We start from the raw sequence: 27,176 nt of genomic DNA on the forward strand, positions 1-27,176 counted from the left end.
ACACAGCCACAGCGGCTTCGGAGAGAAGAGAAAACATTTGACTCGAACGGCTCCGGAAAGCTTCAGGTTACGTCACCCGGCTCAGGTGCCGCTCTGTCGTTGGAGGAGGTTGCCGCATGCTTACATCAGTTATAAACAACATCCATTGCATAACTTTAAATAATATTAACACACACCACAGCGTACTACTACACATGTACACTCGCACCATGCACTCACCCCTTACACACAAAAAAGAAAGGAAAAATCAGACGGATTGTGCTGACTCACAACTCATTCTTTATCTTCTTCTCCGTCTGGAACCTACCGAATTTCCCAAATCACGCGCACCTATCTCCTAGATGCCAAGAAAATTTTTTCTTTTTCTGTCAGGTTCAAAGATGGTGTACTAATACAGTTTTAATAATTCCTGACGATCTGTTCAGCTTAAAAAATTTCCCTAGTCAGTTGATTACTGTGCCTACCTAAAATTGTACAACACTTCTTTTAGGTATGTTTAAAAAAGTGGGTGCAATTAAATGTTTGGTCACGTTTTTCAGACGGAAGAGGGTCATTCATGATTGTTATTTTGGTTTTCTAGAATGCTCAGAATGCATAATGTTTGTGCCATAAATAAAAGATTTCAAAATCTATAGGCAACAGAAAGAATAAAACAAACTCGAGACAAGGGATGACAAACATTTCTGTTTGTCGTCCCTTGTACCGAGTTTGTTTTATTCTTTCTGTTGCCAGTCAATGTTACCAACACACTCTTCAGTTAATGTGTTCAAAACCTACTTTGGTGTTTTGTTAATTTGTGCTTGGGGTTTACAGGACATTGCCATAAGGTTACACTCCTGGTGCCACTGACATCAAAAGAATACAGTGTGGTTGCAACCAAGTTGGAAAAACAGTTGATAGCAGGTTTGGGCTAACTGCGTCTTGTTCTTTCTAAAGTCATGATCCATGAAAAAGCATACCTGTTCCTTTCTCCAAGAGCATTTGTACAGTCATTTGCTGTTTGGTTACCATAAAATACCAGGCAAAATTTGAAGATAATCACGAGAAAATAGGGGATGGGCGCATGTGAGGTCAGCACTTTTACATATAATGAACTTTTTTCAGATATTTTGAATTTCGGGGGTGGGCGCTTAGTGTGGAATGGGTGGATGCACGGTATTCTATGGTATGTAAATTTCTTTATGGACTATGCCACATAGAAATCTCTAAGTCCTTTAAGACTTAATACATTTGTCCTTGAGTTGGATGTAGTAGTAACGCCTAGATTGCCCAGTTCCCAAAAAAGTTGACCTCAAAGTAGGGTGACCATAATCCTCGAAGTAGAAAACGGGACACTCGGGTTTGGCAGGTGGAAGGTGCTAAACAAAAACTGTGTAGTACCATATTCTTTTGGTTCACAAGTCGTACCATTGTATAAGACAAACTGACAAAAATCTTGGAAAAAAGAAAAGGTGACTTATATGCCGGAAAATAGGGCACATGAAATTTTTATAGGTCTTTCCAGAAGTGCTGACAAAGTTGCGCGTTTTCAAGAAGGGCTTTCTTAGTGAAGGAAATAAATTAAACAGGCTAAACAGATATAGCGTCTGAGGCGGTTCACCCCAACAGTGTCAGCGAATCCCTTCAGACGTGGCCGAATTGCGAAGACAAAAAAGAGGATACTTTGGGCTTATCTCAACATAGACAGGAGCTGGTCGCTCTTTGAAAAGAGTTTTGTCAGTACAGTGCTCACAACACTTAAATGAAACGCACAAGCTGTGTCCTTCTCACGGGAGCGCTCTCTGGCAACAGCCGAGCAACGATTTCGTGATGTAGCACTCAACACGTTAAGGCCTTGTCAGGCACTTGCGCCTTTTGCCTTAGGCCCCCTCTGCGGAACAAATACCCGCAGACACATAAAAAAGGAAAAAAAAAATCTTTAAATATTTTGCATAATTCTCCTCTGAATTCAAATGTCAGGAAGACTATCTCTATGACCTGTAAAAGTGGAATGATTGCTGGAAAATGCTTTCGCTGCAGCCAGCTCAAGACAGCCGAATGAGCGATGAATTGTAAAGAGATTGATTTATTGAATCAACGATTGTCTAATCAATTAGTTGACTGACTACCGTATTTTCCGGACAATAGTCCGCACCCGGTATATAGTCCGCAGAGGCAAATTTGGGGTCAAAAACGATAGTTTTTGCTTACGTAGTTCGCACCCGCTGCATAGTCCGCACCCAGTGCATAGTCCGCACCTGGTGCTTAGTCGACACGAAATTTTTCTCATACGCGGCACACCTTGACATATGTATGTTTTGTTAGCTCACAAAAAAGCCTTAATATACATAAATTATCAATAACATACACTTTTATTCACAAAATCCGTCCCGGCTCGTCATAATCAATGATATTGAAAAACATAATTCCTGTATAGTCCGCACGCATAGATAGTCCGCACAGCCAGAAATTTCAACTTTTAAATATGTATAGTCCGCGGACTATAGCCCGGAAAATACGGTAGTTGTTTAACTGATTGATTGAAATTGCATTTAATGTCCTGTCTGAATGTTGAAATGTAAACACTACACCAGGGTAGTGTCACCTTTCCCCCTGGCTTGATTGATTGACTGAATGATTCAATGATTAACTGACTGATTGACTGTAATTTTATTTGCCATCCTGTCTAAATGTCACGATGCCAACACTATACTCAAGTGGCCTCACTTGCACCATGGCTTGATTGACTGGTTGGTTGCTTGATTTAATGAATGACTGATAAGTTGATTAGCGTATTAAAAGATAATTTGTTTAAGTGATGAAATAATTAGAACTGATTTTGCTGTCCCATCTAAACGTTCTCACAATGTCAATCCTACACCAGGATCACGTTGCCTTTCACCTCGGCATGATTGATTGGCTGGGTGATTGATTGACAGGTTGATTGATTAACTGACTGATTGATAGATTGATTAAAATTGTGTTTAATGTCTTCTCAAAACACTATCACAATGCAAGCGCCACAGCAAAGTAGCATAACCTTTCACCTTGGCTTAGCTGGTTGGCTAAGTGTTATGAATTGATGGATTGATAGACTGTTTGATTAACAGACTGACTAATTGATTGATTGATACAATGATTAAAATTAGGGCTGGGCGTCGATTAAAAGTTTTAACCCGATTAATCGTCACCCTTTAATCGATTAATTAATCGATTAATCGGTCTCGTTTATTTCATTGCAAAATATTCAAAAAAGTATTTTTTTTTGCTGAATCTATGATAAACGGTGCAATGTACAACGTGGATTATGAATTAATCAAGATCACTATCAGAGATCTTTCACAAAATATTACGTTTGCTGCGTGAGGCAAAGATGTTCGTTGATATTCTCTAAAAAGAGCGACTTCCTTTCATTGTTCACAATAGTCTCTACTGCGCTAAACAGACACTCGAGCGACATTGAAATGGCCGGGGACTGGCGTAACCTCTGCCCTAAATATGATGCTAAAAATATATCGCCTCTATACAGTTTACCTTATTCTAAAATTTGACCTAAAGTTCGCCCTTCGTACAGGCGTACTCGTCCACGTCTGCGTTATGGAAGTGTTTAATTTTGAGTTCTTTGGTTCGTCTAAATTTTACCGATTAACCAGTTAAAAAATTTAATCGCGATTAAAGCATTAATCGATTAATCGGTAGGTTAATCGATCAATTGCCCAGCCCTAATTAAAATGTGTTTGCTGTCTTGTCTAAACATTGCCACAATGCCAACACCACATCAGAAAGCCTCACCTTGCCTCATGGCTTGACTGGCTGGGTGATTGATTGGGCTTATCAAATTAATGATTGATTGATTAGTTTACTAACTGACTGACTGAATGGTTTACTAACAGACTGACTAATTGATAGATTGATTGAAATTGTGTTTTCTGTGGTGCCTAAACGTTTTCACAACATCAACACCACACCAGAGTAGTCGACTCACCTCTCCATCTGACTTGATTGATTGGCTGGGCGATTGATTAATTGGTTAATTAACTGGCTGATATGTTGATGGAAACTGTGTTTGCCATCATGCAAAAACAATCGTCAACACCGCACCAGAGGAACCTCACCTTGCCCCTCGGCTCCGAAGACCTTGCGCAGCCTGCCGAGGGCCTCCTTGAACGCCCGCACGTCGTGGGTCAACACCAGGATGTCCTCCCTCTGGACTACACCGGGGCCAGAAGTCGCCACTGCCGACCTTCCGCCGTCCCCCGCGGCGCTGCCACTGCTGGCGCTGCTCGCGAGGCTGGTCGCGGACTGCGTTGCGGTCGCCGCCCCGGCGCCCCCGCCGCCCGGGGCCATGCCGCTCGCAGAGCTGGCGCCCGAACCGCTCCGGCTGTGCTGGTGCTGGCGGGACAACGGGGACGAGCCCGACTCGCCGGAGGCCGCCGCCGCCACCGAGGGGCTCGAGGACCCCCGTTCCTCGGGCTGGAGCGTCTGCGCGAGGTCAACGTCGTCATCAGCACGAGCTGTGCGTAAAGCAGCGTCTGCTCTGCACATTCTTCACGCTGCCAAGGAACCTGGACGACGTCATAGCCTCGCGGGGACACCAGAGCGCCAAGCTCTGATTAGAAGGGTAGCGGGTAAACGCAAATGCTAGCTGTCTTTGTCTTCGCTCACTGTTCGAAAGGGTTCGAACGCCGAACGCCCGCGCCCGGCACTGAAACGCGAGACCCCGTGCGAGGAGCAGACGACGCTGTTGTCTGCTCCGATTGGAGGGAGACAGTGGGGAGACGAAGGCATCTGTGTCTACCCACTAATCTGCCCAATCAGAGCTCGGCGATCTGACAACCCCGCCCGCTCTCGTCTCTTCCTCTCCCTCGAGATAAGCATTGTCGCACGATTGGTCGTCGTATGACGCACACTGTCGCAAATAGCCCATCGCTCCGCAAATGTCGCTTCTCCGCACGCACCAGTGCGTTGCGAGAAGCGCACTCAACGGAGCCATGAGCCAAAGGGCCAATCAAAGAGCGTAAAGAGCGCAACGTCATGGCGTGCTTTCTGCACTTGATAGGACTAGCCGGCGGAGGAGCACGCACAGAGAGACGGCGAATACAGGCTGGTCCTATCAACTGTAGAGAGCACGCCATGACGTTGTGCCTCTTTCGCTGTCTGATTGACGCTTCGGGTCATAACATCGGCCGCGCTCGGACCGAAGCTGAAACGGACTATAGCGACCAAATGTCGAGGAGTGAGAGATATTGCGACATTTCCTAAAGCCACTGACAGGATCAGTAGAAGGGCAGGGCGTCTCTTCCGGATGCTGGGCTTCCGGCGCTACAGCACGTCTTCTTTGCCTTCCATCGTGCTTTGGCTGCTCGACCGCGCTCGAGAATCACAAGGCGCCGAAGTATTATCGAAGGTAGGAAAAGCTCGCGCTGAAGGAGGGACAACTGAGAGACCTCCGGCAGTTCTCATCCCGTCAGTGACAGTAGTACAGTCAATATTCGGTAAGCAAGATCGAATCGAATAGTATGTTATTCGATTCGAGAGTTTTCTAAAATTCGAGAATGACTACCGTAACGGCACGCCAGTCGCCCGCCCGTGTTATAAGTTTTGTCGCCCAAAGGGAGAAATTAACTTTTGAAACATTCTCGTTAAATGTTGGCGAATGCAGCAGGGTGAATACTTCGAAACAGTTTGAAGCAAATTGGGCAGCAAGCACATCACTGAACAATTTGAGACCTCGTCAAATATACCTAAAGGAGATGCAATGCGACAGCAGTTGGGATAATTCAGACCTGTTCAGACAAAATTCAGACGTCAGATGCCTCAAATTTGGTTCAACATCTTAATACACAAATTCACAGGTCAAAATATGTTGTTGTTTTTTCTCGCAAAGTGATTTATCTCTATTATTTGGTCTGAGAGGATGAGAGGCTCTGCTGGCAACAACTAAAAGTTACGCCAGATGTAATGTAGGGGAGGGGGGGGGGGGGGGGGGGGGGGGGCACTGTCGCGACGGGTTAAAAAAATAAAATAATGTGATGCACAAAAAAAGAAAATTGATGTTGCAAGACGAAAAAAAAAAAAACACATACACGTAACACCATCCAATTAGAGAGCGTTGAAAAATTTGAATGTTGATTTTGGCATAACATATTCATCTGCAGCTGCCTCAACACTTATCCTGAATTCAGAGATAATATAAATAGCATGTCGAAAAAAGTAAAACCCGGGTGTTAAAAAAAAGCGTTGGGTAATAATAATAAAAGAGAAAAAGATATCGAAACTTTCGTCAAAGGTCTTATACGGACAACATCCACAAGTTACAGATCAGCATCGCAAATTATTTCCACAAACAGCGCGCGAAAATACTGCCGTCGACATTGATCGAAACCGGAAGGCACTATTAGGTTCTCGTTTCGCTTGGGCGCATTCCGAGACGTAGAGAGCGCGCGCTAAAAAACAGGACGGCAAACTACCGTTGACGCGTAACAATCTGCTTACATTCTCGCCATCTTGAGTGCGATATTCGCTCCACCAGAAGCTTTACGCAAACAACGCCGCACTTAGATACGGCCTTGTTTTACCGGAGAACTTCCTCGTTTTGCTGTTCCAGGGCCACCAAATTTACGCTTAAAATATAGTCACTGCAATCCCAATTTTATTTTATTTTTTTTGTGTGTGGGACGTTATTTTAATGTTTAGCAGGATGCAGAATAAAATTCAATATGATTTAAACCGTGATTTAAATCACACTATTTTTATTCTCTGTGTGCACTTCTTTTGTATTTAAATCCAGGAAACGCCTAATACGAAAAAAGTACAACAGATTGAACATGAGCACAAAGCCGACGACCGGCTGCGGAGCAATGCAAGCTAGTTTAACTACAATTACAATTACTATAACGTGAAAAGTAATTCATTACAATTATAAATTTCTTTTACAGGGTAATGAAATTACCTTACAATTACTTATTTCGGCAAGCGACTGAAGTTGGGACATATAGCTTTAAACGAATTGTTGAAAAATTCAATGCTTTTGTCCATTCCTTGCCCTTATGTTTGAAAAGACTTAAGCATCGCTGCATAAATGTCACGTATTGGACTTTCCTTTTGTGAATTTTGTTAAATTAACGATATAACTTGACAGTCTGGGGCAATGAAGTCCTGCGTTCTTATATTTTTCAATAAATAATAATGAATTCGTTCATTTACTCCAAGACGCTCGATCGCGAAAGTACTTGTTTTAGCCAGGCAAATGAAAATGCTACAATATGTATCATCTGAATATTTTAATGGTGTTAATAAAAAAATGCAATCCACGCGCGCTGGTATACGACCACATTCACATACAAACGTTTCATGTTGTTTTAAATTATTTACACTGAGTTGAAACTATAATGGCTCAGAAATAAATAAGAACCGAATCTGGTTCTTATATATTCAACGGTGACAATATTCACAGGTGCGAGTTCTCTCTCCAAAATGCTTATGCAAATACTATCCGAAGAAAAACCAACAAGAACTAAACTTGAAAAGAATACAGAGAAACAAATATGGGGCAGATACTAGAAAAGGGACGTAACAAACTGGCAAAAAAAAAAAACAATACTTTATAGCAAAATAAAATTCGTAACCTCGGCTGAAAGCTGAAGCTCAATTTTGTTTCTTTCAATATTTTGGCGTCTTTACGCTATTGTTTTCTGCTCGCATCGCAGGCGGCGGCTTACGGCGCTCTTGAGGTAGGCTCCAAAGAGGATTGTCTCTCAGCCTGCAGTGTACGCAACAAACAACGCGACGATGTTTTTTGTAGCGCGTGTATGTGAGTGTGTGTCTATGTGGTGGCGAGTGTGTCACCGAGCGCTAAGCCGCTCGTGAGAGCGCTGAGGCTTTCAGAGAGGTGCCGTCGGCGCCGCAGTCTTGCAGAAGTAGTTGTACCTGAGCCTAAAATTCTGCAATTACTGACGCTAGAAAGTAATTAAATTACTGTAATTGAATTACTACCCAAGTATGCGGTCCCTGTTAACAGATTTACACCAAAAAGGGTGTTTTGAGATTCCTATAACGCGTGCACACGCACACACGCGCACGTACACACACCTCAAGAGAGAACGCAGAAGCACCCATGTCAGGGGTGTTTCTGAGTTCTTTACACCTCTTGGGTCCACATTTGAGCTGCAGAACACGGGTAAGGAAGGATGCTCATGTTTATCAAATTCAGCGATAATCTGTGATGAAGTCCTTATGCTCCGCTTCGTGCATACAAAACGCAATTAAAAAAAAAATTCAGAGACACATTTTGTAGCGTAAAAAGTAGAGAGATGCGCGCAACAGTCGAAGGCAGAGACCTTTACGTGTCATTGTGCCAAAGGCCGTCGTTTTGTTAACATTTAAAACTGCAATACATTTTTTTTCTACGACGTTTACGAGCACATTGGCGATTTTAGTCAAACTCGGCAAATCTGGAACAGAGACCTTCGAAATGATTCGGCAGGCTTATGGCGAAAAAGCTGCGAGGAGTGCGCGTAGTGTTCTGAGTGGCATTCGCGCGCTTCAAGAATGGCAGAACATCACTGAAAGACAGAGAGAGGTCGGGGAAAGTCTCCCCCTCTCTTCGTCTTCCAGTGATGTTCTCTCTCTACACAACAAAATTAATCTCGTAATGTGAACGCCGCGTCGTACAAAGGAAATACACTTTAAAAAAAGGGTGTAAAAGGGTGTATTGTTACACCTTTTATCCCATATAATAAACCCCAAAGCTTCGATTCGACGTACAACGCCCTACAGTCGAACAGACGGCCCCAAATTTCACGAGAGGCTTGATAGCCGTGCGGTACAACTGATTAAAATAGCTAATGTATGTGTTACTGATTACCAAAAAAAAAATCGGGGCTTGTTTGTTTTTACTGTAAAAACTCGGTGTTTTCTTTATGTGGTCTTTGATACGTACTTTAGCTGTTTAAAAAAGTTGTAGAACACGGTTATCAAGCCCCTCGTAAAATTGGGGGCCGTCTGTTCGACTGTAGGGCGCTGTACGTCGAAATGAAGTTTTGGGGTGTAGTATGTGGGACAAAGGGTGTAACGATACACCCTTTTTTTTAAAAGAGTGTACATAGCGGGTGCATGATTCAGAAATCACGTGACCATGTCAATTGAAGCTAATGGTACCGTTTCGAAAACCACCCTGCAGTAAGCGTATTCGGAAAAGCTTGTGAAGTAAGCCAACAGGTCAGCTTCGGCAGTCTGATTGGCCCGTTTTCGATGACGTCACATCCCCTGGTTTACGGGGGTGAAAGAGAGGAGGGATTAGGTAAACGCGCTTCAGTGATCCACGCGCGCTAGCCTTTAGCCAACTCCAGATTTGCTCTCGCTTACCGGGTATGCAAATCTGACGGTCACCTAAAGGTGTGAATCGCTATACTTCGTTTCAGCTTTGGTCCAGACGCAGCCGATGCTACAAGCGCGAGCGTCTGGCCCAGAACAGTGCTTGCACTGCACGAGCGCGCGTGCTTGGCAGGGATGCTGAAAGCCCGAAGCTCGCGCTTGTAGCCTTGGCTGCGTCTGGACCGAAGCTGAAACGAAGTATAAGGTGTGCCTACCTAAAGGCGTGAATCGCTGAGGTGTGCTTACAGCTAAGCCTCGGACTCCCATCATATCTCTCTCTCTCTCCCCCGTGAACCGGGCGATGTGTGACGTACATCAAAACGCACCAATCAGTGTGCCCGCCAAGTCGACCTGTTGAAGCTTTTCCGAATACATCCCCCCGCAATGATAAGGGTTCCAAGTGTGCAGCGTTTCCCTCGTCGATTTTACACAGCCAATACGGCCAACGCTGCGAGATATTTTGTTTTATAGCCTAGGCCTAAACGATAGTGATGTGACAAACGCATGTTTGTCACATCACTATCCTGCATGACCACGCGTAGCGTTAGTAAAGGTTGTTTGGCCTCAGTACCTTACAAAAACTAAACACTCCGAAAAAAAAAAAAACACTTTTTTTGAGGATTAAAAAAGAATTGAGGAAAATAATAAAATTACAGTTTTGGTATTGCTAGTCTCATGCTATTACAATCCCCGAAAATTTTACCTGTATTCAATATGTCGGGCAAAAATTCAAGATTTCCCGAAAGGTGATCCATATGGCATGGGAATAACACGTATATTTTCCTGAGTATGTGATCAGTATTGATTAGTACTACATCACTGTCGCCTATGATCCTTTCGCGGAATATTACAGCTCTTGCAATTCATTGGCAAAAATCTTTTTTTTTTTTTTTTTTGCTTACAATTTCCGAGAGGGGGCGCGAGGCGCGAATGTCGGAACGTTGGGGATGGCCATAAAATACGAATTCTCGGTGTGCATAGACGGTACACGCGGGGGCGTGGCCTATTATATTAATTCGTTTCCTGCTTTGTGATTGGTTCTTCGGCCCTCTTGTCGGCGAATGCCGCGTTTCCATTGGCTGCGGAATGATTGCCCAGGATTCTCCACGCCCCCTGCGTTTCTCGAGCCGTCGGCAACTATAGTGAAAAGCACCGGCACAAAGAATAATTATATTCCATGCTGTCGCTTAAACAACCACCGAAAACGCACCACACGCAGGTGCACTCCAAACACCCTTGTGCCTTAGCAACATCGTAAGGAGTACCAGCACTATATACACCCCTGGTATACACCCATAATTGTGAAAACAGCTCCCGAACACAACGTTGTCTGAAGGCTGTTTGGACTATTATTACGACTTTAAACAAGTAAAGTATTCTGTCACGTACGAGCAAAAGAACTTTCGCAAAAAACCAGGCCAAATTGGCGTGTCATTTTGTGACATATAGCTTTAGCTTCTCCAGGGTGTCGAACCGGAACCGAACCGAACCGAAAACCGGAACCGAACCGGTATTTTTTCCGGAACTGAACCCGAACCCGAACTGTTATATTGTTATCGCGATGAACCCGAACCGGAACTGAACCGGAAAAAAATAACGGTTACCGGCTCATGTCAAAACGGTTCGGCCACGCGCTGTTGACAATGAATGTGCTATCAATGCCATTTGTTTTTTAAGTGCCGTCAACTGACACACACCCTCGCTTACATATTTTTCTTCTCCACTGAGTCTTAGGAACATAAACGCTGCATCCATGAATCTTGACAAACGCTGCATCCATGAATCTTGACATAGGAACCAGTATTGCGCTGGTCGCGGCTTGCACGGAAGAAAGAGAACTGGAAAACTGTGCAAAAAAAAAAATCGCGTCACGGGATTTCATTTTCCTACAATCTCGTAAATTCTAAATGCTGCTGTGTGCTCATTTCATAACACGTTTCTAGAACGCGCGAGTTCTTGAAGCTTGCTTCCATCGGAATGAGAAAAGAAAAGGCTGTGGAGTTTGATAATAATGCATCCGGTTTCGTATAGGCACTTAGAAGCTAACATATATTTGTGAGACAGCGAACTCTTCTATTGTATTATTTATCCTATTACGTCCTTCTGGCGTTGCGTTCGGTGAAGTGTTTTTCATATTCCGTATCTTGTTTAATGAAAACTTCTTTAGGGGTCTCATTTGAGTTACCGAAGGCTAGTTCAAATAAAGAAAGCTGTATTTTCTCCCCACTGTTCCTTCAATTGCTTACACGCCGAGGTGGCGGGATAGTTAGCGAGTTCTACTTGTAAGTGGGTTTGTAAGGAGGTCGCGGATTTTACAGCTACTGCGTCGGACCCAATTAGATGAAGTCCGAATGCGTAAACGTCGGTGAGGTAACCTTTGAGTGCACATAAAGAAACTATCCCTGGTAGAAATCCCTGAGCCTTACACTACGATGTATCCCGTTTCGTATGTGCTGATTTCAGATGTTTTATTTGTAATTTATTTTGATGTTGCAATTTGTCATTTATAATTTCCAAACCGGTTCGCGAACCGGTTCAGCGCCCCGAACCGGTTCGCAAGCCGGTTCGCGGATCGAATTAATCGAACCGGAACTGAACCGGAACAAAATAAATTTACCTGAACCTGAACCGTAACCGAACCCGTATTTTTTTCGGTTCGACACACTGACTGCTTCTCTTATTTGCTTGTTTATATATATATATATATATATATATATATATATATATATATATATATATATATATATATATATATATATATATATATATATATATACACAGGAAAAATCGAGTGATCGCAGTTATGTCGTCGAATGCAGCCTGATGCCGTCAACAAAACCGCGTATTTTTAATACTTATTGGGCTCGCAGCCCGACGTATTCTTAGAAACTGGAAGGCAGTAAAGTATATTAGAAAAAAGTGAGTCGTAGTTCAGACAGCTTTCTTTTTCAGAAAGCAAACCAAATTTGTCAGTGGATTCTTCCTTTGTTTGTTTGTTTGTTTGTGTGTGTGTGTGTGCACACACAAAGGAAGACTCGACTGACGCTTTGATTTGCTTCCTGAAAAAGAAAGCTGCGAGGCCCACAGCGATTAAGAATACGCGGATTAGTTGACGCCATCAGGCTGCATTCGAAGACAAAACTGCGATCAATCTTCAATTAGTCCGTCGCGTTGACAAGAAGGCAACCACCAACCAGCCCTGTTGCACGTAAGCGCTCTAACTCCCCGTCAAAGAAAAAAATCAAAACCCAACAAACACGTCTTATCTTTCCCGCAAATACGTAAGCGAGAATACCGAACTTTCTTCAAGAACACAGTCCTCGAAAGCAACACCGCCACAAGACGAGCAAAATCGACCACCTCGCAGCGGCGCGAGACGTGGCGCCAAAACTTCCCCCATCACGACGCAACAGGTTGCGGTCTCTCGAGAAACGGAGACCTATAAATAGTAAACTCCATTTTAAAAACAAACAATGAAAAAAAAAATGAAAACAAAGGCCCCGAATGAATAACGCGAGCTCCCACTCTGCCCAGAGCAGTGGCCTCCGACGCCCACAAGAGGAAAGTCTCCAACGATACATGAAAGACTCAAACAACCAGATTCTGGCGGCCGTGCGGAATTCGCTTTGGCCAGACCAACAACTGCTTGTAGTTAAGACCTCGAGCAACCTTCGTGCAGTCGTCTTTCTAAACACAAGGTAAGGTTTTGGACAAAGTGCGCGTATATGATATTGTGGTAGACGTCTTCACCTGTATGATCCCGGGCAGGGCAATGACCACACCAGCCGCGTAACTGGCCCTCCGCTGCCGACACGTCTTGCAGAGGGCCTTGGCGAGGTCTACGACGTTCCGGTACGGAAGACTCGCCCGACGACCTCCGCGATGAGTCTCCGCCACCGCACGCGAAGTCGACGAAGACGTCGACGCCGACGGGTCGTGCCTCTTGCCGCTCTTGCGGCCACCGCTCATGGCAGACGACGCAGCAGCGGCCCCAGCCGAGCGCTTGGCCGGCTTGGCCGCCGATCTCTTGGAACGCTCCAGCCGACCAGAAGGTCTTGCCGTCCTCGCGACGGTCCTGCCCTACTCCACAACGGCCGAAACAAAAACGATGTGGGAGTTCAACAGGTTGGACGTCGTCGTCGTCGTGATGATATGCCGTTCTGGGTTTGTGGTGGGCGCAAACGAGGCGGGGAAGAGCGCCCGCGGAGAAGCGGTGCGAAGGCAAGCATACACGACGGCGACTCCCACACCTTAGAGATCTTGATGCGCGCGCAGGGCACCTGGGCGTTCTGGGTCTGTCTGCCTGCTGGCACTGGAGTACGAGGGAGGTAGAAGGGGAGAAAGAAAAAAAGAACGGGCGGCGGAGCTCTCCCCAGATTTCGATCGAGAATCCCAAGCGCGTGGCTCGAGGGGTATTTCGGTGGACATCGATCGAGTTGAAGGGAGGCGGCGCGCGGGTTACAGTTCCCTCCGCCACATCAGCGGGATATTCGAGGCGTGAGAGGGAGGCTGTGCTTCGAGATTGAACGCGGAAACGTCCACACACCTGTGGCGACTGCTATGGTCGGTGGCTAAGGTTTAGACTCCTGGAGGAAGAGGCGCTAACGCAGCATGGGTTTAGGTTTCGACGGGTTCGTTCGTCGCCGCCGGTTTGTCACGATCCGTTTCGCGTCTCGCAGTGCGTTCAGCATTTCCACTGGAGTATTCGCTGCAGCTTTACCCGTGTCACCGACCCGGTGACATCTCACTTCCCGAGGCACGGTTGTAAACTGCATTCGTTTGGACGGTCAATTGGTGGGATAAGTATAAGTACTGTATAATGGGGTGTTTCCGTCTTAAGTCAGGCACGATTCTAAAGTTAAATTTTTAATTTTGACAAAAAAGTGAATATATGTTTTGGGAGCATTCTTGAAATTAAATGCAACGCAAACGGCAGGCTTGGCGGATTCTTGTTTTTGTTTTTGAGTTATTGATAGGATTCCGTGTTTTCGGAGTTTGTTTCGTCAAATTCGGATAGCGTTTTCTGGAGAATATTTTTTTTTTCGAAAATTCCGAGTTTATATGAGTTTCTTTTTCTATGCTTCCAAAATCTCTGGAATTCAGAACTTTAAGTTCGCACTGTTTCCTATGAAAAATAAATAAATAAATAATATCCGGGTGGAAACGTGTGCTACATAAAGAAACATAAAACGCGCTTATATCAATTAATATTTCTTCACCTGGATTTGGTGTTGGTGTCATCGCCATTGGCAATACTAATTTGTCCCGCGGCGAAAGTTACACATATCTGTGGCTTTGATAAACGTCGATACCTTAAAAAAAAAAAAAAAATCTTTTGGAGGTAGTTGTTGGAAAGCCGCGTATTCATCCCATGATTCCCATCCTATTCCCTGCTATCCCCGCGGCCGCGCGAGGTGGAGTGGTCAAGGATGTAATAGGGACGTTTCAACTGCCCCTCTTTCAATTTTATGCGATCTCTGGTCCATAGCTTTAACTATTACAAAAACACAACCTTTCCCCCTAGTGAAAAAGCCATTCGTATGAGAAATTTCTTCTGTCCAATAAACACATATGAATCATACAAGACATATAAGAACATATAGAAAACAATTAAGAACTACTGTAAACGACTTAATTTTCGCGAATTTCGCGAATCGCCCACAATACGCGAAAAATAGGACCCGTGAATTATTCCAAAACTTCAGCTTTGACCTAAATCGCGAAATATTGAGCCCGCGAAAAATAAGTCGTTTACAATATATAAGAACTATATATAATAACTACATAAGAACATCTACGAAACTTACAAGAAACCTCTCACAAGTTTCTTATACGGTTCTTATATGTTCTTATATATCTTGTATGATTCATATATGTTCATTGGACACAAAAAAATTGTCATACAAATGTGATTTTTCAGTAGCTCTTAAAACAAAAATGCTATAAAACCAATACAGAGGCTTTTGTCATGACCCGAAAGTACAATGACATGTCGTCCTGAACCTTGACTCGAGGTAAGCGTTAAGACCCCTTCTGCCAGTGGTCCCAGATTTGAAAGATAACGGTGGTGGCATTTTACAGGGACCATTGGCCCTGTGCGCTTTATTTGGTTTATTTAGGGGGGCGTTTTGGCACATCAAAATTCGGAGGTCATCGGATAAATCCGAATGGACCAAAACTTTACGGCGGATGTTTCTCGGATTTTTTGGATTTATCCGAAAACACATAACCCTAGTTATTGACCATTGAAGTGGCCGAGGCGAAAGCTGACGTTTCTCCCACCGGCCGGGAATTGACGCTCGACATTTTCCTCATTTCTCAAAATAAAGCACTAAAGGCCGGTAGACACTTGCGTTTGAGTGCGTTTGACTGCGTTGCGTCGAGTACGGAAAGCGAGTCACCGGCACATCTGTGCTTCGTATGAAGCGTGGAATCCAATCCAAGGAATCATCTTGGCACGCGATATAAGCAGCAGGGATGTCCTAGTTTCTCGCTGCCGCAACGCAGTCAAACGCAGTCAAACGCAACTGTCTGAACCAGGCTTTAGGCCTGGTTCAGACAGTTGCGTTTGACTGCGTTGCGGCCGCGAGAAACCAGGAGATCCCTTTCTGCTTATATCGCGTGCCAAGATGATTCCTTGAATTGGAGTCCACGCTTCATACGAAACGCAGATGAGCCGGTGACACGCTTTCCGTACTCGACGCAACGCAGTCAAACACACTCAAACGCAAATGTCTGAACCGGTCTTAAGACCCTTTTGTGACACACTCAAAGCAAATTTTATTAAATTTGCAAACTTAAAAAAAAAAAAAAAAAAAACTTGTCTTTTTTTATTTATTTTTTAGCGGCCCACTCGTTCATGGCGCTTCGCGGCGACAGTCTGCGGCAGCTCATTACAAAAATGTCGACCCACAGTCCACTCGTTCAAGCCGCTTCGCGGCGACAGTCTCCGGCGACTCATCACAAAACGTAATAAAGAAAAGGAACAGAAGGACGATCCCGAGACGACACATTTCTCAACTTCTCTCGAGTTCTGTCCTGCCTTCGCACTCTTCTAATTTTTCCTTCAACCTTGTAACCTATACAAGGGCGCTGACCCTAGTCCAAACACAAATAAATATTATGATAATGTAATTAATGCAAAGTTCCAAGCGAGCTGGACAAGAATGACGATAATAATCCCTGGAGAGGGGAAAAGGGGGAAAAAGGGATTATTATCGACAAATAAATATTTAGGAGAAAAGATAACGCGAAACCACGAATTTTTACCTCGGACCGTCATTTGCAGTGGACGCCATATTTGAGGTAACTGCTCACAGCGCATGCTCAGGAGGAGTTTCCCGTCAGCTCTCGGGCGACCGCTCGAGAAGAGGGGAAGGTGAAATCCTCTTATCACCGGGACTCTCCTTTGTAGGACCTAGGCTTCCCCAGACGTCGCTATTCTCCCTCTAGAAGATTATAGAAGATTAACATGCCACTCAGAACTCTTACAAAAGCATCGTTCCCCTCTCTCTCTCTCTTCTCCGGTGGTTCGAAAGCAGCAGCGAGCTCAGCTATGAGCGCCAGTAAATACAACATATTCGTCGAATCATCCTTCAACAGATTGCCCCTTTCGACAAGTTGCCCTTCGACGAACTTCCCTATTATGAATTGGCCTGTTCAATGAATGGGCCGTCGACGAGTCGGCTTTCGACGAGTTGGCCGGATCCCCTCCTTCCATTCTAAACACAGTCACCACATCCGATTCAAAAGACGCCTTCTCCGCCTACTACCCCAAAAAACAGGAAAAGACCTCTCAGCAAACACACGTAACAAAAAATGCTTTAGTTATTTTGGACATTCACGATCGAGGGGTCCCATTTCACACTTCAAAAAAAAAAAATACATTACATTTTTAAAAAGTTTTTTAAACTGCTTTCGAACTGTAGCGAAGCCTGACTTATACAATTGCCTAGAGATTTTATCCGCAGTCTCCCTTACTACTCTCTTTCCACCGTTCGTCACTTTGTGTATGATTTCAGTCTCCGACCAGAGCGCCGTGCAGTTGTTATTCACGGATATATTTCGCGATTCCCGAGTTATGTGCATTGTTCTTCACACTTCTTTTATGTTCGTTTAATCTGTCATTGATGCAGCGTGACGTATATTCTAAGTACTTAAACCCACACTCCAATAATATCTCATACACAACACCAGTCTCGCAACATACCGATTTTTCCCGATGGGCCTCTTTGCACTCACTCACTCACACTTGCCCGAAATGGCGTCAATTTGCTAAACCTAAAATTTGAACTAAAGACCGTGTCCACTCCGATCGACCTGCCTCGCACATGCTTTCAGGATGTGAGAAATCTCATGAAAATGTGAAATTACAGCAAAGCGGTTCCTTGAGTTCTGTTCCGTTTCTCTCTTGCCTTTGATGAACAATTATAATTGCCGTTTGATAAAACTGTCATCATATCCTAGACTTATCATTCTTTTCCACTGTCTTTCTACCGATTCAGTGATATGATGGACACTGAACCTTCCTAACGCGTTCCTGACCGTTGTGTTGTTCACGTTCCTTTTGAGCAAGCCAAGATATTGTTTGCGATCTGCCAAGCTAAAGTGTTGCCAAACTAAGCGTCAAGGAGAATGCAGGGATCCGTGTTCCACGCGCCACACGCGCTCCCCTTTCCCGTATAAAAGATTACAGTAAATAACCAAAATAAAGCGTTGACGAACGCGCGTGCAACCATCTGTTTTAGGCAGTTGCTTTAGAACAGTTACTGTTGCAGATGCCAGCACGTGAAGCGCGTGTAACTATACACTCGCAGCATGCTCTTGGGCGCTTGGGTAATTTAGAAAAAGGTTTACTAGGGCATAATAGAGAGTTTTAGTAGATCGCTCCCATGACTCCGATAACGATACCCGATACTACGCCACCGCCTCCCTTGCGCATGCATAGTATCGTTATCGGGCCATCAGAGGTATCGGAACGATCTACTAAAACTCTCTATTAATTAGCTAACTGTTTAAACCACTGATCGCTATGACAATTTGCTGTATCGCGCATCCCGTTTGGTCGCTACAGCCGCAAATGCCGCCACCGGACGGCGATCTTGCATGTCGAAAAATCGCCTTTTTTTTTTTAGCGTTGCAGAGGCTGACGGCAGCGAGCTGAAGACACGGTTTCTACTCGCTCGTCGTCATTCGCCCAACAATTTTTTTTTAAACCTTGTCCGAACGGCGAGACTTGTCTTTGAGAACACGTGGAAATTTTTACGAAAGCACAGCGCTGCAGGAAAAAGGTACAACTCGTCCAAAGCAAGTTTCGTCGGTCTCGCGGCGTGAACAAAGCTCTCTTGGCACGCCGAAGTGCTGCGTCTCTGTGCCTTCGCACGCATAGAGATCAGTGATTTAAATATTAATTTGTGCGCAAACCCCCCAATGCAAAAATTGCAGAGCGTGTTGGAAAGCATCTTATCGTGCCGTTTCCATCGATGTAGCCTTCGTGTTTTATTTTTTCCGATCTTTAATGAGAGCGTACGAGATTTTAAGATATCTTATGTAGAGAATAACATCGCAGCTCGCTTTAACATATATCACGCAATTTTTTTAAAGCTAAAAAAGAGCGACATATAAATGCTACCCTGATGTGCTAGCTAATTAATCGCATATTAATTAGAAAGTTTGGCAGAACGCAAAAAAATTTCTTCACTCGCTCAATAAAACTGTAAACAATACTACGTTTTTTTTTGTTTTTTTTTGTTTTTGTTTTTTGGCACAAGTTATATGAAACACCCTGCATACCACCGCGACTTGACAGCGGCATACGCTGCGGCGGTTAACATGTGCCTCCTGTTTCTACCACCGAGCTTCTTGTTAACGATACTGAGAGAGTATAGCCCCATGTGTACCGAATGTCGTGTGCCGTCCTCGTCCCAAGTGGTGCAAAGCAGGGCCTATACCCACAGCTTTGTACCCAACGTGGGGTCAGCAACATTGTCGACGAACACAAATGACCACCCCAGGCCAAGTACACGGAAGGCCCGGACGTGTCAGCTATGCGGCTGCAGCACGAGGAAACAGCCATCCACGTCGCGATGGAGCGCTAGCGTGAGCTCAGGCCACTTAAAGTCCCTTAAGGGCTAGTTTCCCCAGGATCGTGTCCGCCAGCAAACAAATGATGACAGAAAACTCTGGACAGCTACCGCCATCTATCAGGGATGGGCAGTATTTCAAATACTTTGTGTATTTTGAATTTGTATTTAATTACAAATTGGGCAATGTATTTGACGTGTGTATTTAAATACTAAAACGTGGGTATTTCAAATACAATTCTAATTAAATACAATTTTGTGGGCGAAAGTACATCCCTCAAATTTATTGTCACTGTCCGGAGCAGGAAGAAAGCTACGTTCTGCACCGAATGCAGTGTCTCTCAATCAAGCACAAACGTTTAGTGACATTGTGATTACGGTGCTAGTCCAGGGCAAGACTAGTGACGAATTCGACGTTCACAGGCAGACTGGCTAAATAAGTGCCTGTGACAACTTGTGATGCTTTCCAGCCTGATTTCCATACATATTTTTGCCTGGAACATTCTAAATGCGCGGGTCGTCCAGATTTTCGTAACTGGTCCGAGTTGCAACAATAAAAAATTCTCTAGCTAGTGCTGCGCGTCTTGGTCGTCTCGGTTCTTTGTTGGTCTATACAAAAATGTAACCGACAAAAAAAAAAAAAAAAAAGCTGCTTGAAGCTCTGTACTTTTTTCACCCATTACGTCCAAGCTGATTACATTTTTTTTTTTGTTATTATATGTCTATTACGTTACTAGAGCCTCGCACATTAACTCCCGAGTGTGCGAGGCAAAATTAAAATGAGATACCCGGAAACCCGTGTCAGGTGCCCTGAAGTCGCTGACGCAAATTTTGAGGCGTGTATTTGGAAAAGTATTTGGAGGAGACCGAATACATTTGGATGTATTTGTATCTTGTACTTAAATGCTTTTTTGGAGATGCAATTGGATTTGTAATTAAATACATATTTGACGAAGTATTATGTGTTTGTATTTTGATACATATTTGCATGTATTTTGCCCATCCCTGCCATCTATGAACGACGGCGGCAACCAGACAATCGGCTTGCCGGTTGTCTGGTTGCCGCTGTCGCTCATAGATGGCGGCAACCTTACGAGATTTTTCACTCTGGTGTCCAGGCGTCGTCCTAGGCGTCGTCCTCGAGGTCGTCCTAAAAGTCATCCTTGAGGGCGTCCTCGAGGTCGTTCTAGTGCAGGGGTGGCCAGGCTGACCCGGCCTAAGAGCCGCAAGCATAACCACGAAACTTGCAAGAGCCGCGGGCGGGGGGGGTGCAAACTTTTGTTCAGTGCAATAAACGAAACTGGAACTACTTTCAATCTATCCGAGTCAAAACCAGTCTAACTGTACGTAAGGTACTAGTTGCACAAGACTACCAAACCACAACCTGTCTTTCGATTCAAAACGCGTTCCATTTCTCTCTTTGGAGAAGTGCTGGTGTGACCGGAAGGGAGGCGGGGAAGTGGGGGGGGCGGGGGGGAGTGGGAGGGGAGGGCGCCGCGAGCCGCACCTTAACCCTTAACACGCGAAGAGCCGCATGCGGCTCGCGAGCCGCAGCTTGGCCACCCCTGTTTTAGTGGAAAGGCTGAAAGGTCGAGGTCGTTCTAGTGAAAAGGCTGAAAGTTTCTTTGTTTTTTTTTTTGTTGTTTTTTTTGCTTTTTTTACACAGGTCACGAGGTTCACAAGATTCGTCCTTGCTTCTGCAGTCCTGCGTGTCCGGTTATATCGCCACTAGGGATGCCGCGAACTTTTTTCGAATCGAAGTTTCGATGATCGAATCAAGCGGTTCGAAAGGTTCGAAAGATTTCGATTTTTCGAATTGTCTATATCGTAAAATTCGACGGAGGTCGAATTTTCGAACTTGTTAAGCTAAGAAGTTCGACGCTTTTCGAACCGTCGAACTTATTACGCTAAAAAATTCGATATTTTTCGAACTTTCGAAGTTATTGCGCTGCAAGGTTCGATGCTTGTCGAACTTTCGAACTTGACTGACCAAAAAATTCGATCAATTTCGAACTTTCGAACTTATTTATCAAGAAAATTCGAAAAGTTTCGAACTTTCGAATTCTGAAAAGTCAGAAGTTCGACGAACTTCGACCTTATAGGGTAAAAGTTCGACGTTCGTCGAACTTCGAAAGACCGGCGGACGGTTTCATTTGATTTCAAGTAGTGGGGTACATTCGTAATTTTTTTTCTCGAACTTTTACACGCGGTGCTGCGTTTCTTACGAAAGACAATGTCATTGATTTCAATGTTCTGGCATGCTTAGGTTTAAAGAAATGAATCCCCGAAGGGGCGAGGACGGACGACGGGTTTTTGACGATTATCGTTTGTGCCAGATTTGAAGCACGCTGCAGCCGGAGCTATTTATGGTAGATATGTTATACTTTTTTTTTAAGAATGATCTATGTATAGCGTAGGTAAGTGCCGTCTTAAGATGTGATTATTGTTATTCAACGTGAGTTTCGAAGAAATGTCCAAACATGTATCTGCATGCAATTATGACCTAAACTTGATATTTATTTTCGTCTAAGTTGTTTGAGGTATCGCATTTAAATTAACACCACAGACAGTACATATCATTGCCATCTGCAGAATACAAAATAATATATTTATTGTTTTTTTCACGTTAAGGAATAAATTAACTCATGGCAGAAGATTTCTAGTAGTGTTCAAGTTCAGCACGTCATTAAAAGAAAACTTTTTTTTTTTTTTCGCTTCACGTTCCTGGGACGTGTTTCTTTTAGCCTGTACACATTTTGGTAAAAGAAACTTGTTTCGAAGTTCTGAACCTCTGAATATGCAAGAATAGAACACTTCCGACGAATTCTTGATAGTTTTTTTTTTTTTTTTCTCCTGCTTTTTATTCCCGCATTTATTCTTTTTTTTTTTTTCTTTTGTTACTATCGGCACAGGTGTTTAGGTCGAAAAGACAGCTTTGAACTTCCGAACCACTAAGCATGTGACGAGCAGTGCCTTCTGACAACGAGTTTCTAACAATGACCATCTACGCAACCTTTTATGCAGTGAAGAGCGACAGTAGCTATACATATGCATAAATAATTTCAGATTAAAATAAGCTCGACCACGCCCTCTTTCCCCGTATTGTTTTCTTTAACAGTCCGAAATACCTGCAAGGGGAAAAAGGAGGCTGAAGCCCCCCCCCCCCCCCCCCCCCCCCCCCCCCCCCCGCTACCCTCTTTCCCCCCGTTTTTCCTCTTCCGACGCCACTTGTATGGTAGAACGCTCCTCGACCTTGAGTTGTGTCGGCTTTTGTGCTTTTTGCGAGGCGATTCCTCCGTCCCAGAAAATAAACCTCCAATACAATTATAAACTTCACCGGATCGGATTACTACCAGCGTGCAAGGGGTGGCGAGCTAGTTTGCCAGGTCGCTTCAAGGTTTCTCTGAGCCTCAACCTCCTGCTCGCCCCTGGCCGTTTCGAACTGGATGAGTCTCGTAAAACAGTGTAATAATAATTTTATTTGCACTTCCAAGGGCGCAGGTGGTGGTGTGCTGGGCTGAACAGATAGGTGAGAACCCTTACGCGGAGCGCCTGTCAGCCCACAATCACTACTGCGTGATAAAGATCCCCCCCCCCCCCGGGGGGCTGGCGGTCACAATTCTGCACTGGCAAATATTCTAGCACGTCCGGGACACTCGTCGTCTCATTTAATTGGCTTACGAACTTCGCAGAATCTAGATATCACACCCTAACTTTTCTAAACTTGATTTTGTGAAAACAAGTGAGTCGTGAAAACGTTATTTGAAACTGAAACTGTAGAAAAACTTGAAAATCGGACTTCAAACTTTGAAAACTTGGATCAGAAAAAAATTCAAAATCTTCAAAGTTTTTTTGTTTTGTTTTTTTAATTTAGCGTTAAAAGAGAATCGAAACTTTCGAACTTTTCGAACTTTATGCCAAAAGAAATTCGAAATCTTCGATTTGTTCGAACCTCATGTCTATAAAAATTCGAAGCGTTCGAAGTTTTCGAATTTTTTTTACAAAGAATTTCGAAATCTTCGAATTTATCGAACCTGAAGTAAAAAAATATTCGAAATATTCGAATTCGAAATTTCAGAAACCGTGAAAGCTTCGAAATTTTCGAATTCGAAACTCCGCTGTGGACAAAAGTTGCGAATTTTTCGAAATCGAACCTCGGTCGGTACGAAAATATCGAAATTTTTCGAAATCGAACCTCAGTTCGCTTCGCAAATATCGAAACCTTTCGAAATCGAACCTAGGGTGGTTCGCGACATCCCTAATCGCCACGCCTCTAGCCCGAGCTACCTTCGACAGCGCTTCGTCGACAAGCACGGTGGAAGGCTTGAAGCGCGTGCCGGAGGCCAGGCGTACGAAGATTCGCCCCGCCGTTCTCGTTTTCTCAGTGACTATATACAGTACTATCAGAAAGGATAAAAATACCCCATTGTTTAAGAACTTCCAACATTTCTTCTTCTTTTTTTTTTTTTTTTTATGCGTCAAATGCGCTTTTTGTTTGTCCGTTTCATTGCACGTTCTTTGCTATAAATGTGATGGCGAACACGTCGAAAAAAACAGTATTAGACAAGAAGCCACAAAAAAAGGAGAAACCATCTTCGTAGTTGTGCAGGGCGGTGAGCTTCGCGCTCGATCTTTCACGAATGCAAGTCACGAATGCGGCAAAATGACCTAAAACGCAGCAGGACAAGACTACCAAAGCGGGGATGATTTTATTTTATAACTGTTCGATAGTCAGTTCGGTGGCGTAGTCGATTAACCATTTCTCAACCTACTCGCAAACAATGAGGAACCAAAAACAAGTGTAAAATTGCCTATTTGTGTAAATAATGTAATTCGTATGTTTATGTATTTTCTTTCGAAGCATTGTATAACACCTGGCCGAAGTGAATCCCCAACCCATTTCTCCCGCGATACGTACACTTTACGCAGAGCGGACGGAAACCATACAAAGCAGCCATCTTGAAAGCTATGAGCGATCACAGGGAGTTCTCGTAGATCACTACCCCTGTCCCGCAACGCTCCCCGCAAACCGCTTCGAGATAGCAGGCAAGGCAAGGCCGGCGCGCATGCGCAGTTACGACTGCGCTCTCCGTAGAGCGGAGCCGGTGCACGAAAGTGGTCTACCAAACTACCGAAGCGTTATTTTGCTCCCTTTGGGACCACCATGATGCATGACCAACGAGTGGTTTGATAAAAAATATACGTTCCTTGGTGACGGCCGGCGTTGGCGGGAAAGGCAGCCAACGCACCATGCCAGGTATTAGGGAGTGCTTTAGAATAACGTACGTACGCAATGTTAGCGCACGCTAGCGCTAAATTTAGCGCTTGCGTCACGCATTCTACGCAAGAGAGTTTCGGAATAGCGTTTCTCCGCCACGACGCAAAAGCCTAAGCATCTCCAGAGCATCTCGCGTTTGCAACGCCACCAAGATACAGTCACAATTTTTATTTCACACACGAAATGCTGTAACTTGAGAAAAAAAAAAAAAACAAGTTTTTTGATCCAGGGTAATATTTTAGATTTGTTCAAAAAACGACCGGCTTGCCGGTCGTAGTTTAAACATGAGAATGCGACGCGAGCGGTCGTTTGGTTTTGTGTATTGACCTGCACACACCGTGCCTTCGCCGAGAAATATTCGCGCGTCGCAAGCATAAAGTTGCCGGTGATCGTTGCCCGGTTTTCTAAACCGAGTAAAAATATCATCCCGTATTAAAAATCGCATTGGCGCTGCAATTGCGAACCTTGGAACGCGCGCGCCTAGATCGAGGTATCGATCGATCTTTGCGGAAATAACATAGTTTGTTTAAATACCACGTGACAAATGTATAATGAAATGACAACAAAATCAACGTGTAACTTAATCGTTCGGTTACAAATGATCCAATCACGTGTGGTGACTTCGCAGCACCGGCGGTAGCTACACCGTTGTCCAACAAGATATGGCGGCGTTAACGTCACTTGAGCAAGATTAGAGAAAAATGATAGGTACCCCATTAAAATCTGGTTTGCGGAAGCACAAAAAAAATGTAATGTCTTAGGCGAATGAAAAAAAAAAAAATATATAGAGAGAGAGAGAGAGAGAGAGAGAGAGCGAGAGAGAGTGTCCTAAAAAAAAAAATTAGTTTTTTTTTTTTTTTTAAACGTTGATTTAGACATTAAGCTTGCCTTTTATTTTCGTTCTTCTTTTTTTTTCTACAAATATAAGTATTGTATTTCGCCCAGTGTGTGAATTACTCGCTAACCTTTTTTTTTTTTTTTTTTTGATTTTGCGGTTATTTTTTAATGCCTAGCACAAGTTCGTCTGCTTCTTGCGCCGGGGTTGCGGTGACGTCAGAACAACGCCGAGCTCTGATTGGCTCTATTGGATGGATAGTGGGCAGACCTCAAGGCAGCACTGAGGTCTACCCACTACCCTTCCAATCAAGCCAATCAGAGCTCTTTGCTGTGACGTCACCGCAACCCTTGCACAAGAAGCAGACGAACTTAGGCTCCCCATAAAGCTATGAATCACGAACAGATGGTCCCGCGCTGACGTCCGTACCCATACGACATATCATGGGGACGCTGCGACGGCTACGCCCCAAATGACGGCGCACTTTTCGGCCAGCAACAGCCAATCAATGCCAAGACAAGCGATTGAGGGCGGTGCCGATCACATTTGCACTCAAAACAGCGAGCTGCCATCGCGACTACTGGTGTTTGCACGCTGTGTTGGTGTCATTTTGCAACTGCATTGCCAGATCCGGCCAGCGTCTCGCATTCTCAGCGAGATTGCGCGCAGACACGCAGATTGGAGACGAGTGTTTACGTCTACGTTCGGCCGGACATGGTGTCCAATCGATGGGTAGGACACTCGGGGTCCGGTTCGGGCCCAACCGTCATCCTAGCGCGATGCCGTTTTACGTGGGTATGTAGCGCGCAGACTATCCACACACGGACTTTGATCGATCTGTTGGTCCGGCACGGCGAAATGTGGTATTTCGTTCATTTGTGCTTGTTTCCCCTCGCGGTGGAAGAGAGGTAACTGAAAATTCCACTCACACTGGACGCAAAGATGCTGGAAGTGCTCGAACTTTTCGCATGCCGATTCCGCTGAGTACCCTCGCCAAGCACCTTAGCAAACTGATCCATGGCACCTGCAAAGGCAGAACGAAATACACGCTCGCGAACGATTCGGGCAAAAAAACGAAGCACAAAAAGACAGAACTCAGATCTAATCTCAAACTTCTTTCAGGCAAGCTTTAGCGATACCTGAACGCTTAAAACATATATAGGATAGGTTATTCGGGCGTGGTGGATACCAACCAGTTAAATGAAGCCGTTTTTAAATAGAATTCTGCTTGTAGGACCCTCAGAAAGAACGACTGCATGACAGTTGCGCTGGTAACAGGACCATGGCTCACGTATCAGCAATAGCACGATGTGTCTACCCCTGCTATCGTAGTTCCTGTTATTATTATTGTTATTCATATATTACAAGGACTTCTCAATCCGGGGCATATTAGTCAGGCTTGAGCCAACGTACCGATGTTACCGGGAAAAAAATCCTTCGTTCTTATGCGTGCTGAACCAGCGCTGGCTGAACGGACCCTTCACATCAGCGGCAGCAGATACCGAAGGGGCGAGCTAGCTTGAATGCGAGCAGCACAATGCGTAATCGTCGAAGCAGGTGTTAGGCGCTCACGGCAGGTGCGTTTTTTTTTTTTTATTAGTAACGAAAGCGGAGGAATTAAGAAACT

The 27,176-nt window shown here is 44.5% G+C and overlaps 1 protein-coding gene across 1 annotated transcript in view; it reads right to left on the bottom strand.

Moving 5' to 3' along the window:
• LOC121835353 (rho GTPase-activating protein 45-like) overlaps positions 1-27,176 on the bottom strand; it is a 77,083-nt gene that overhangs the window by 49,455 nt on the left and 452 nt on the right. Inside the window, exons 2-3 of the mRNA XM_042289481.1 lie at positions 26,479-26,573; positions 4,095-4,461 (exon numbers count right to left, since the gene is read on the bottom strand). Of these exons, the coding sequence (XP_042145415.1) occupies positions 4,095-4,461; positions 26,479-26,568 (457 nt within the window). The 5' untranslated portion in view covers positions 26,569-26,573. The remainder of the gene's footprint in view (positions 1-4,094; positions 4,462-26,478; positions 26,574-27,176) is intronic.

Source organism: Ixodes scapularis, unplaced genomic scaffold, assembly GCF_016920785.2.
Source record: "Ixodes scapularis isolate PalLabHiFi unplaced genomic scaffold, ASM1692078v2 PGA_scaffold12__126_contigs__length_90152505, whole genome shotgun sequence".
Lineage (NCBI taxonomy): Eukaryota > Metazoa > Arthropoda > Arachnida > Ixodida > Ixodidae > Ixodes > Ixodes scapularis.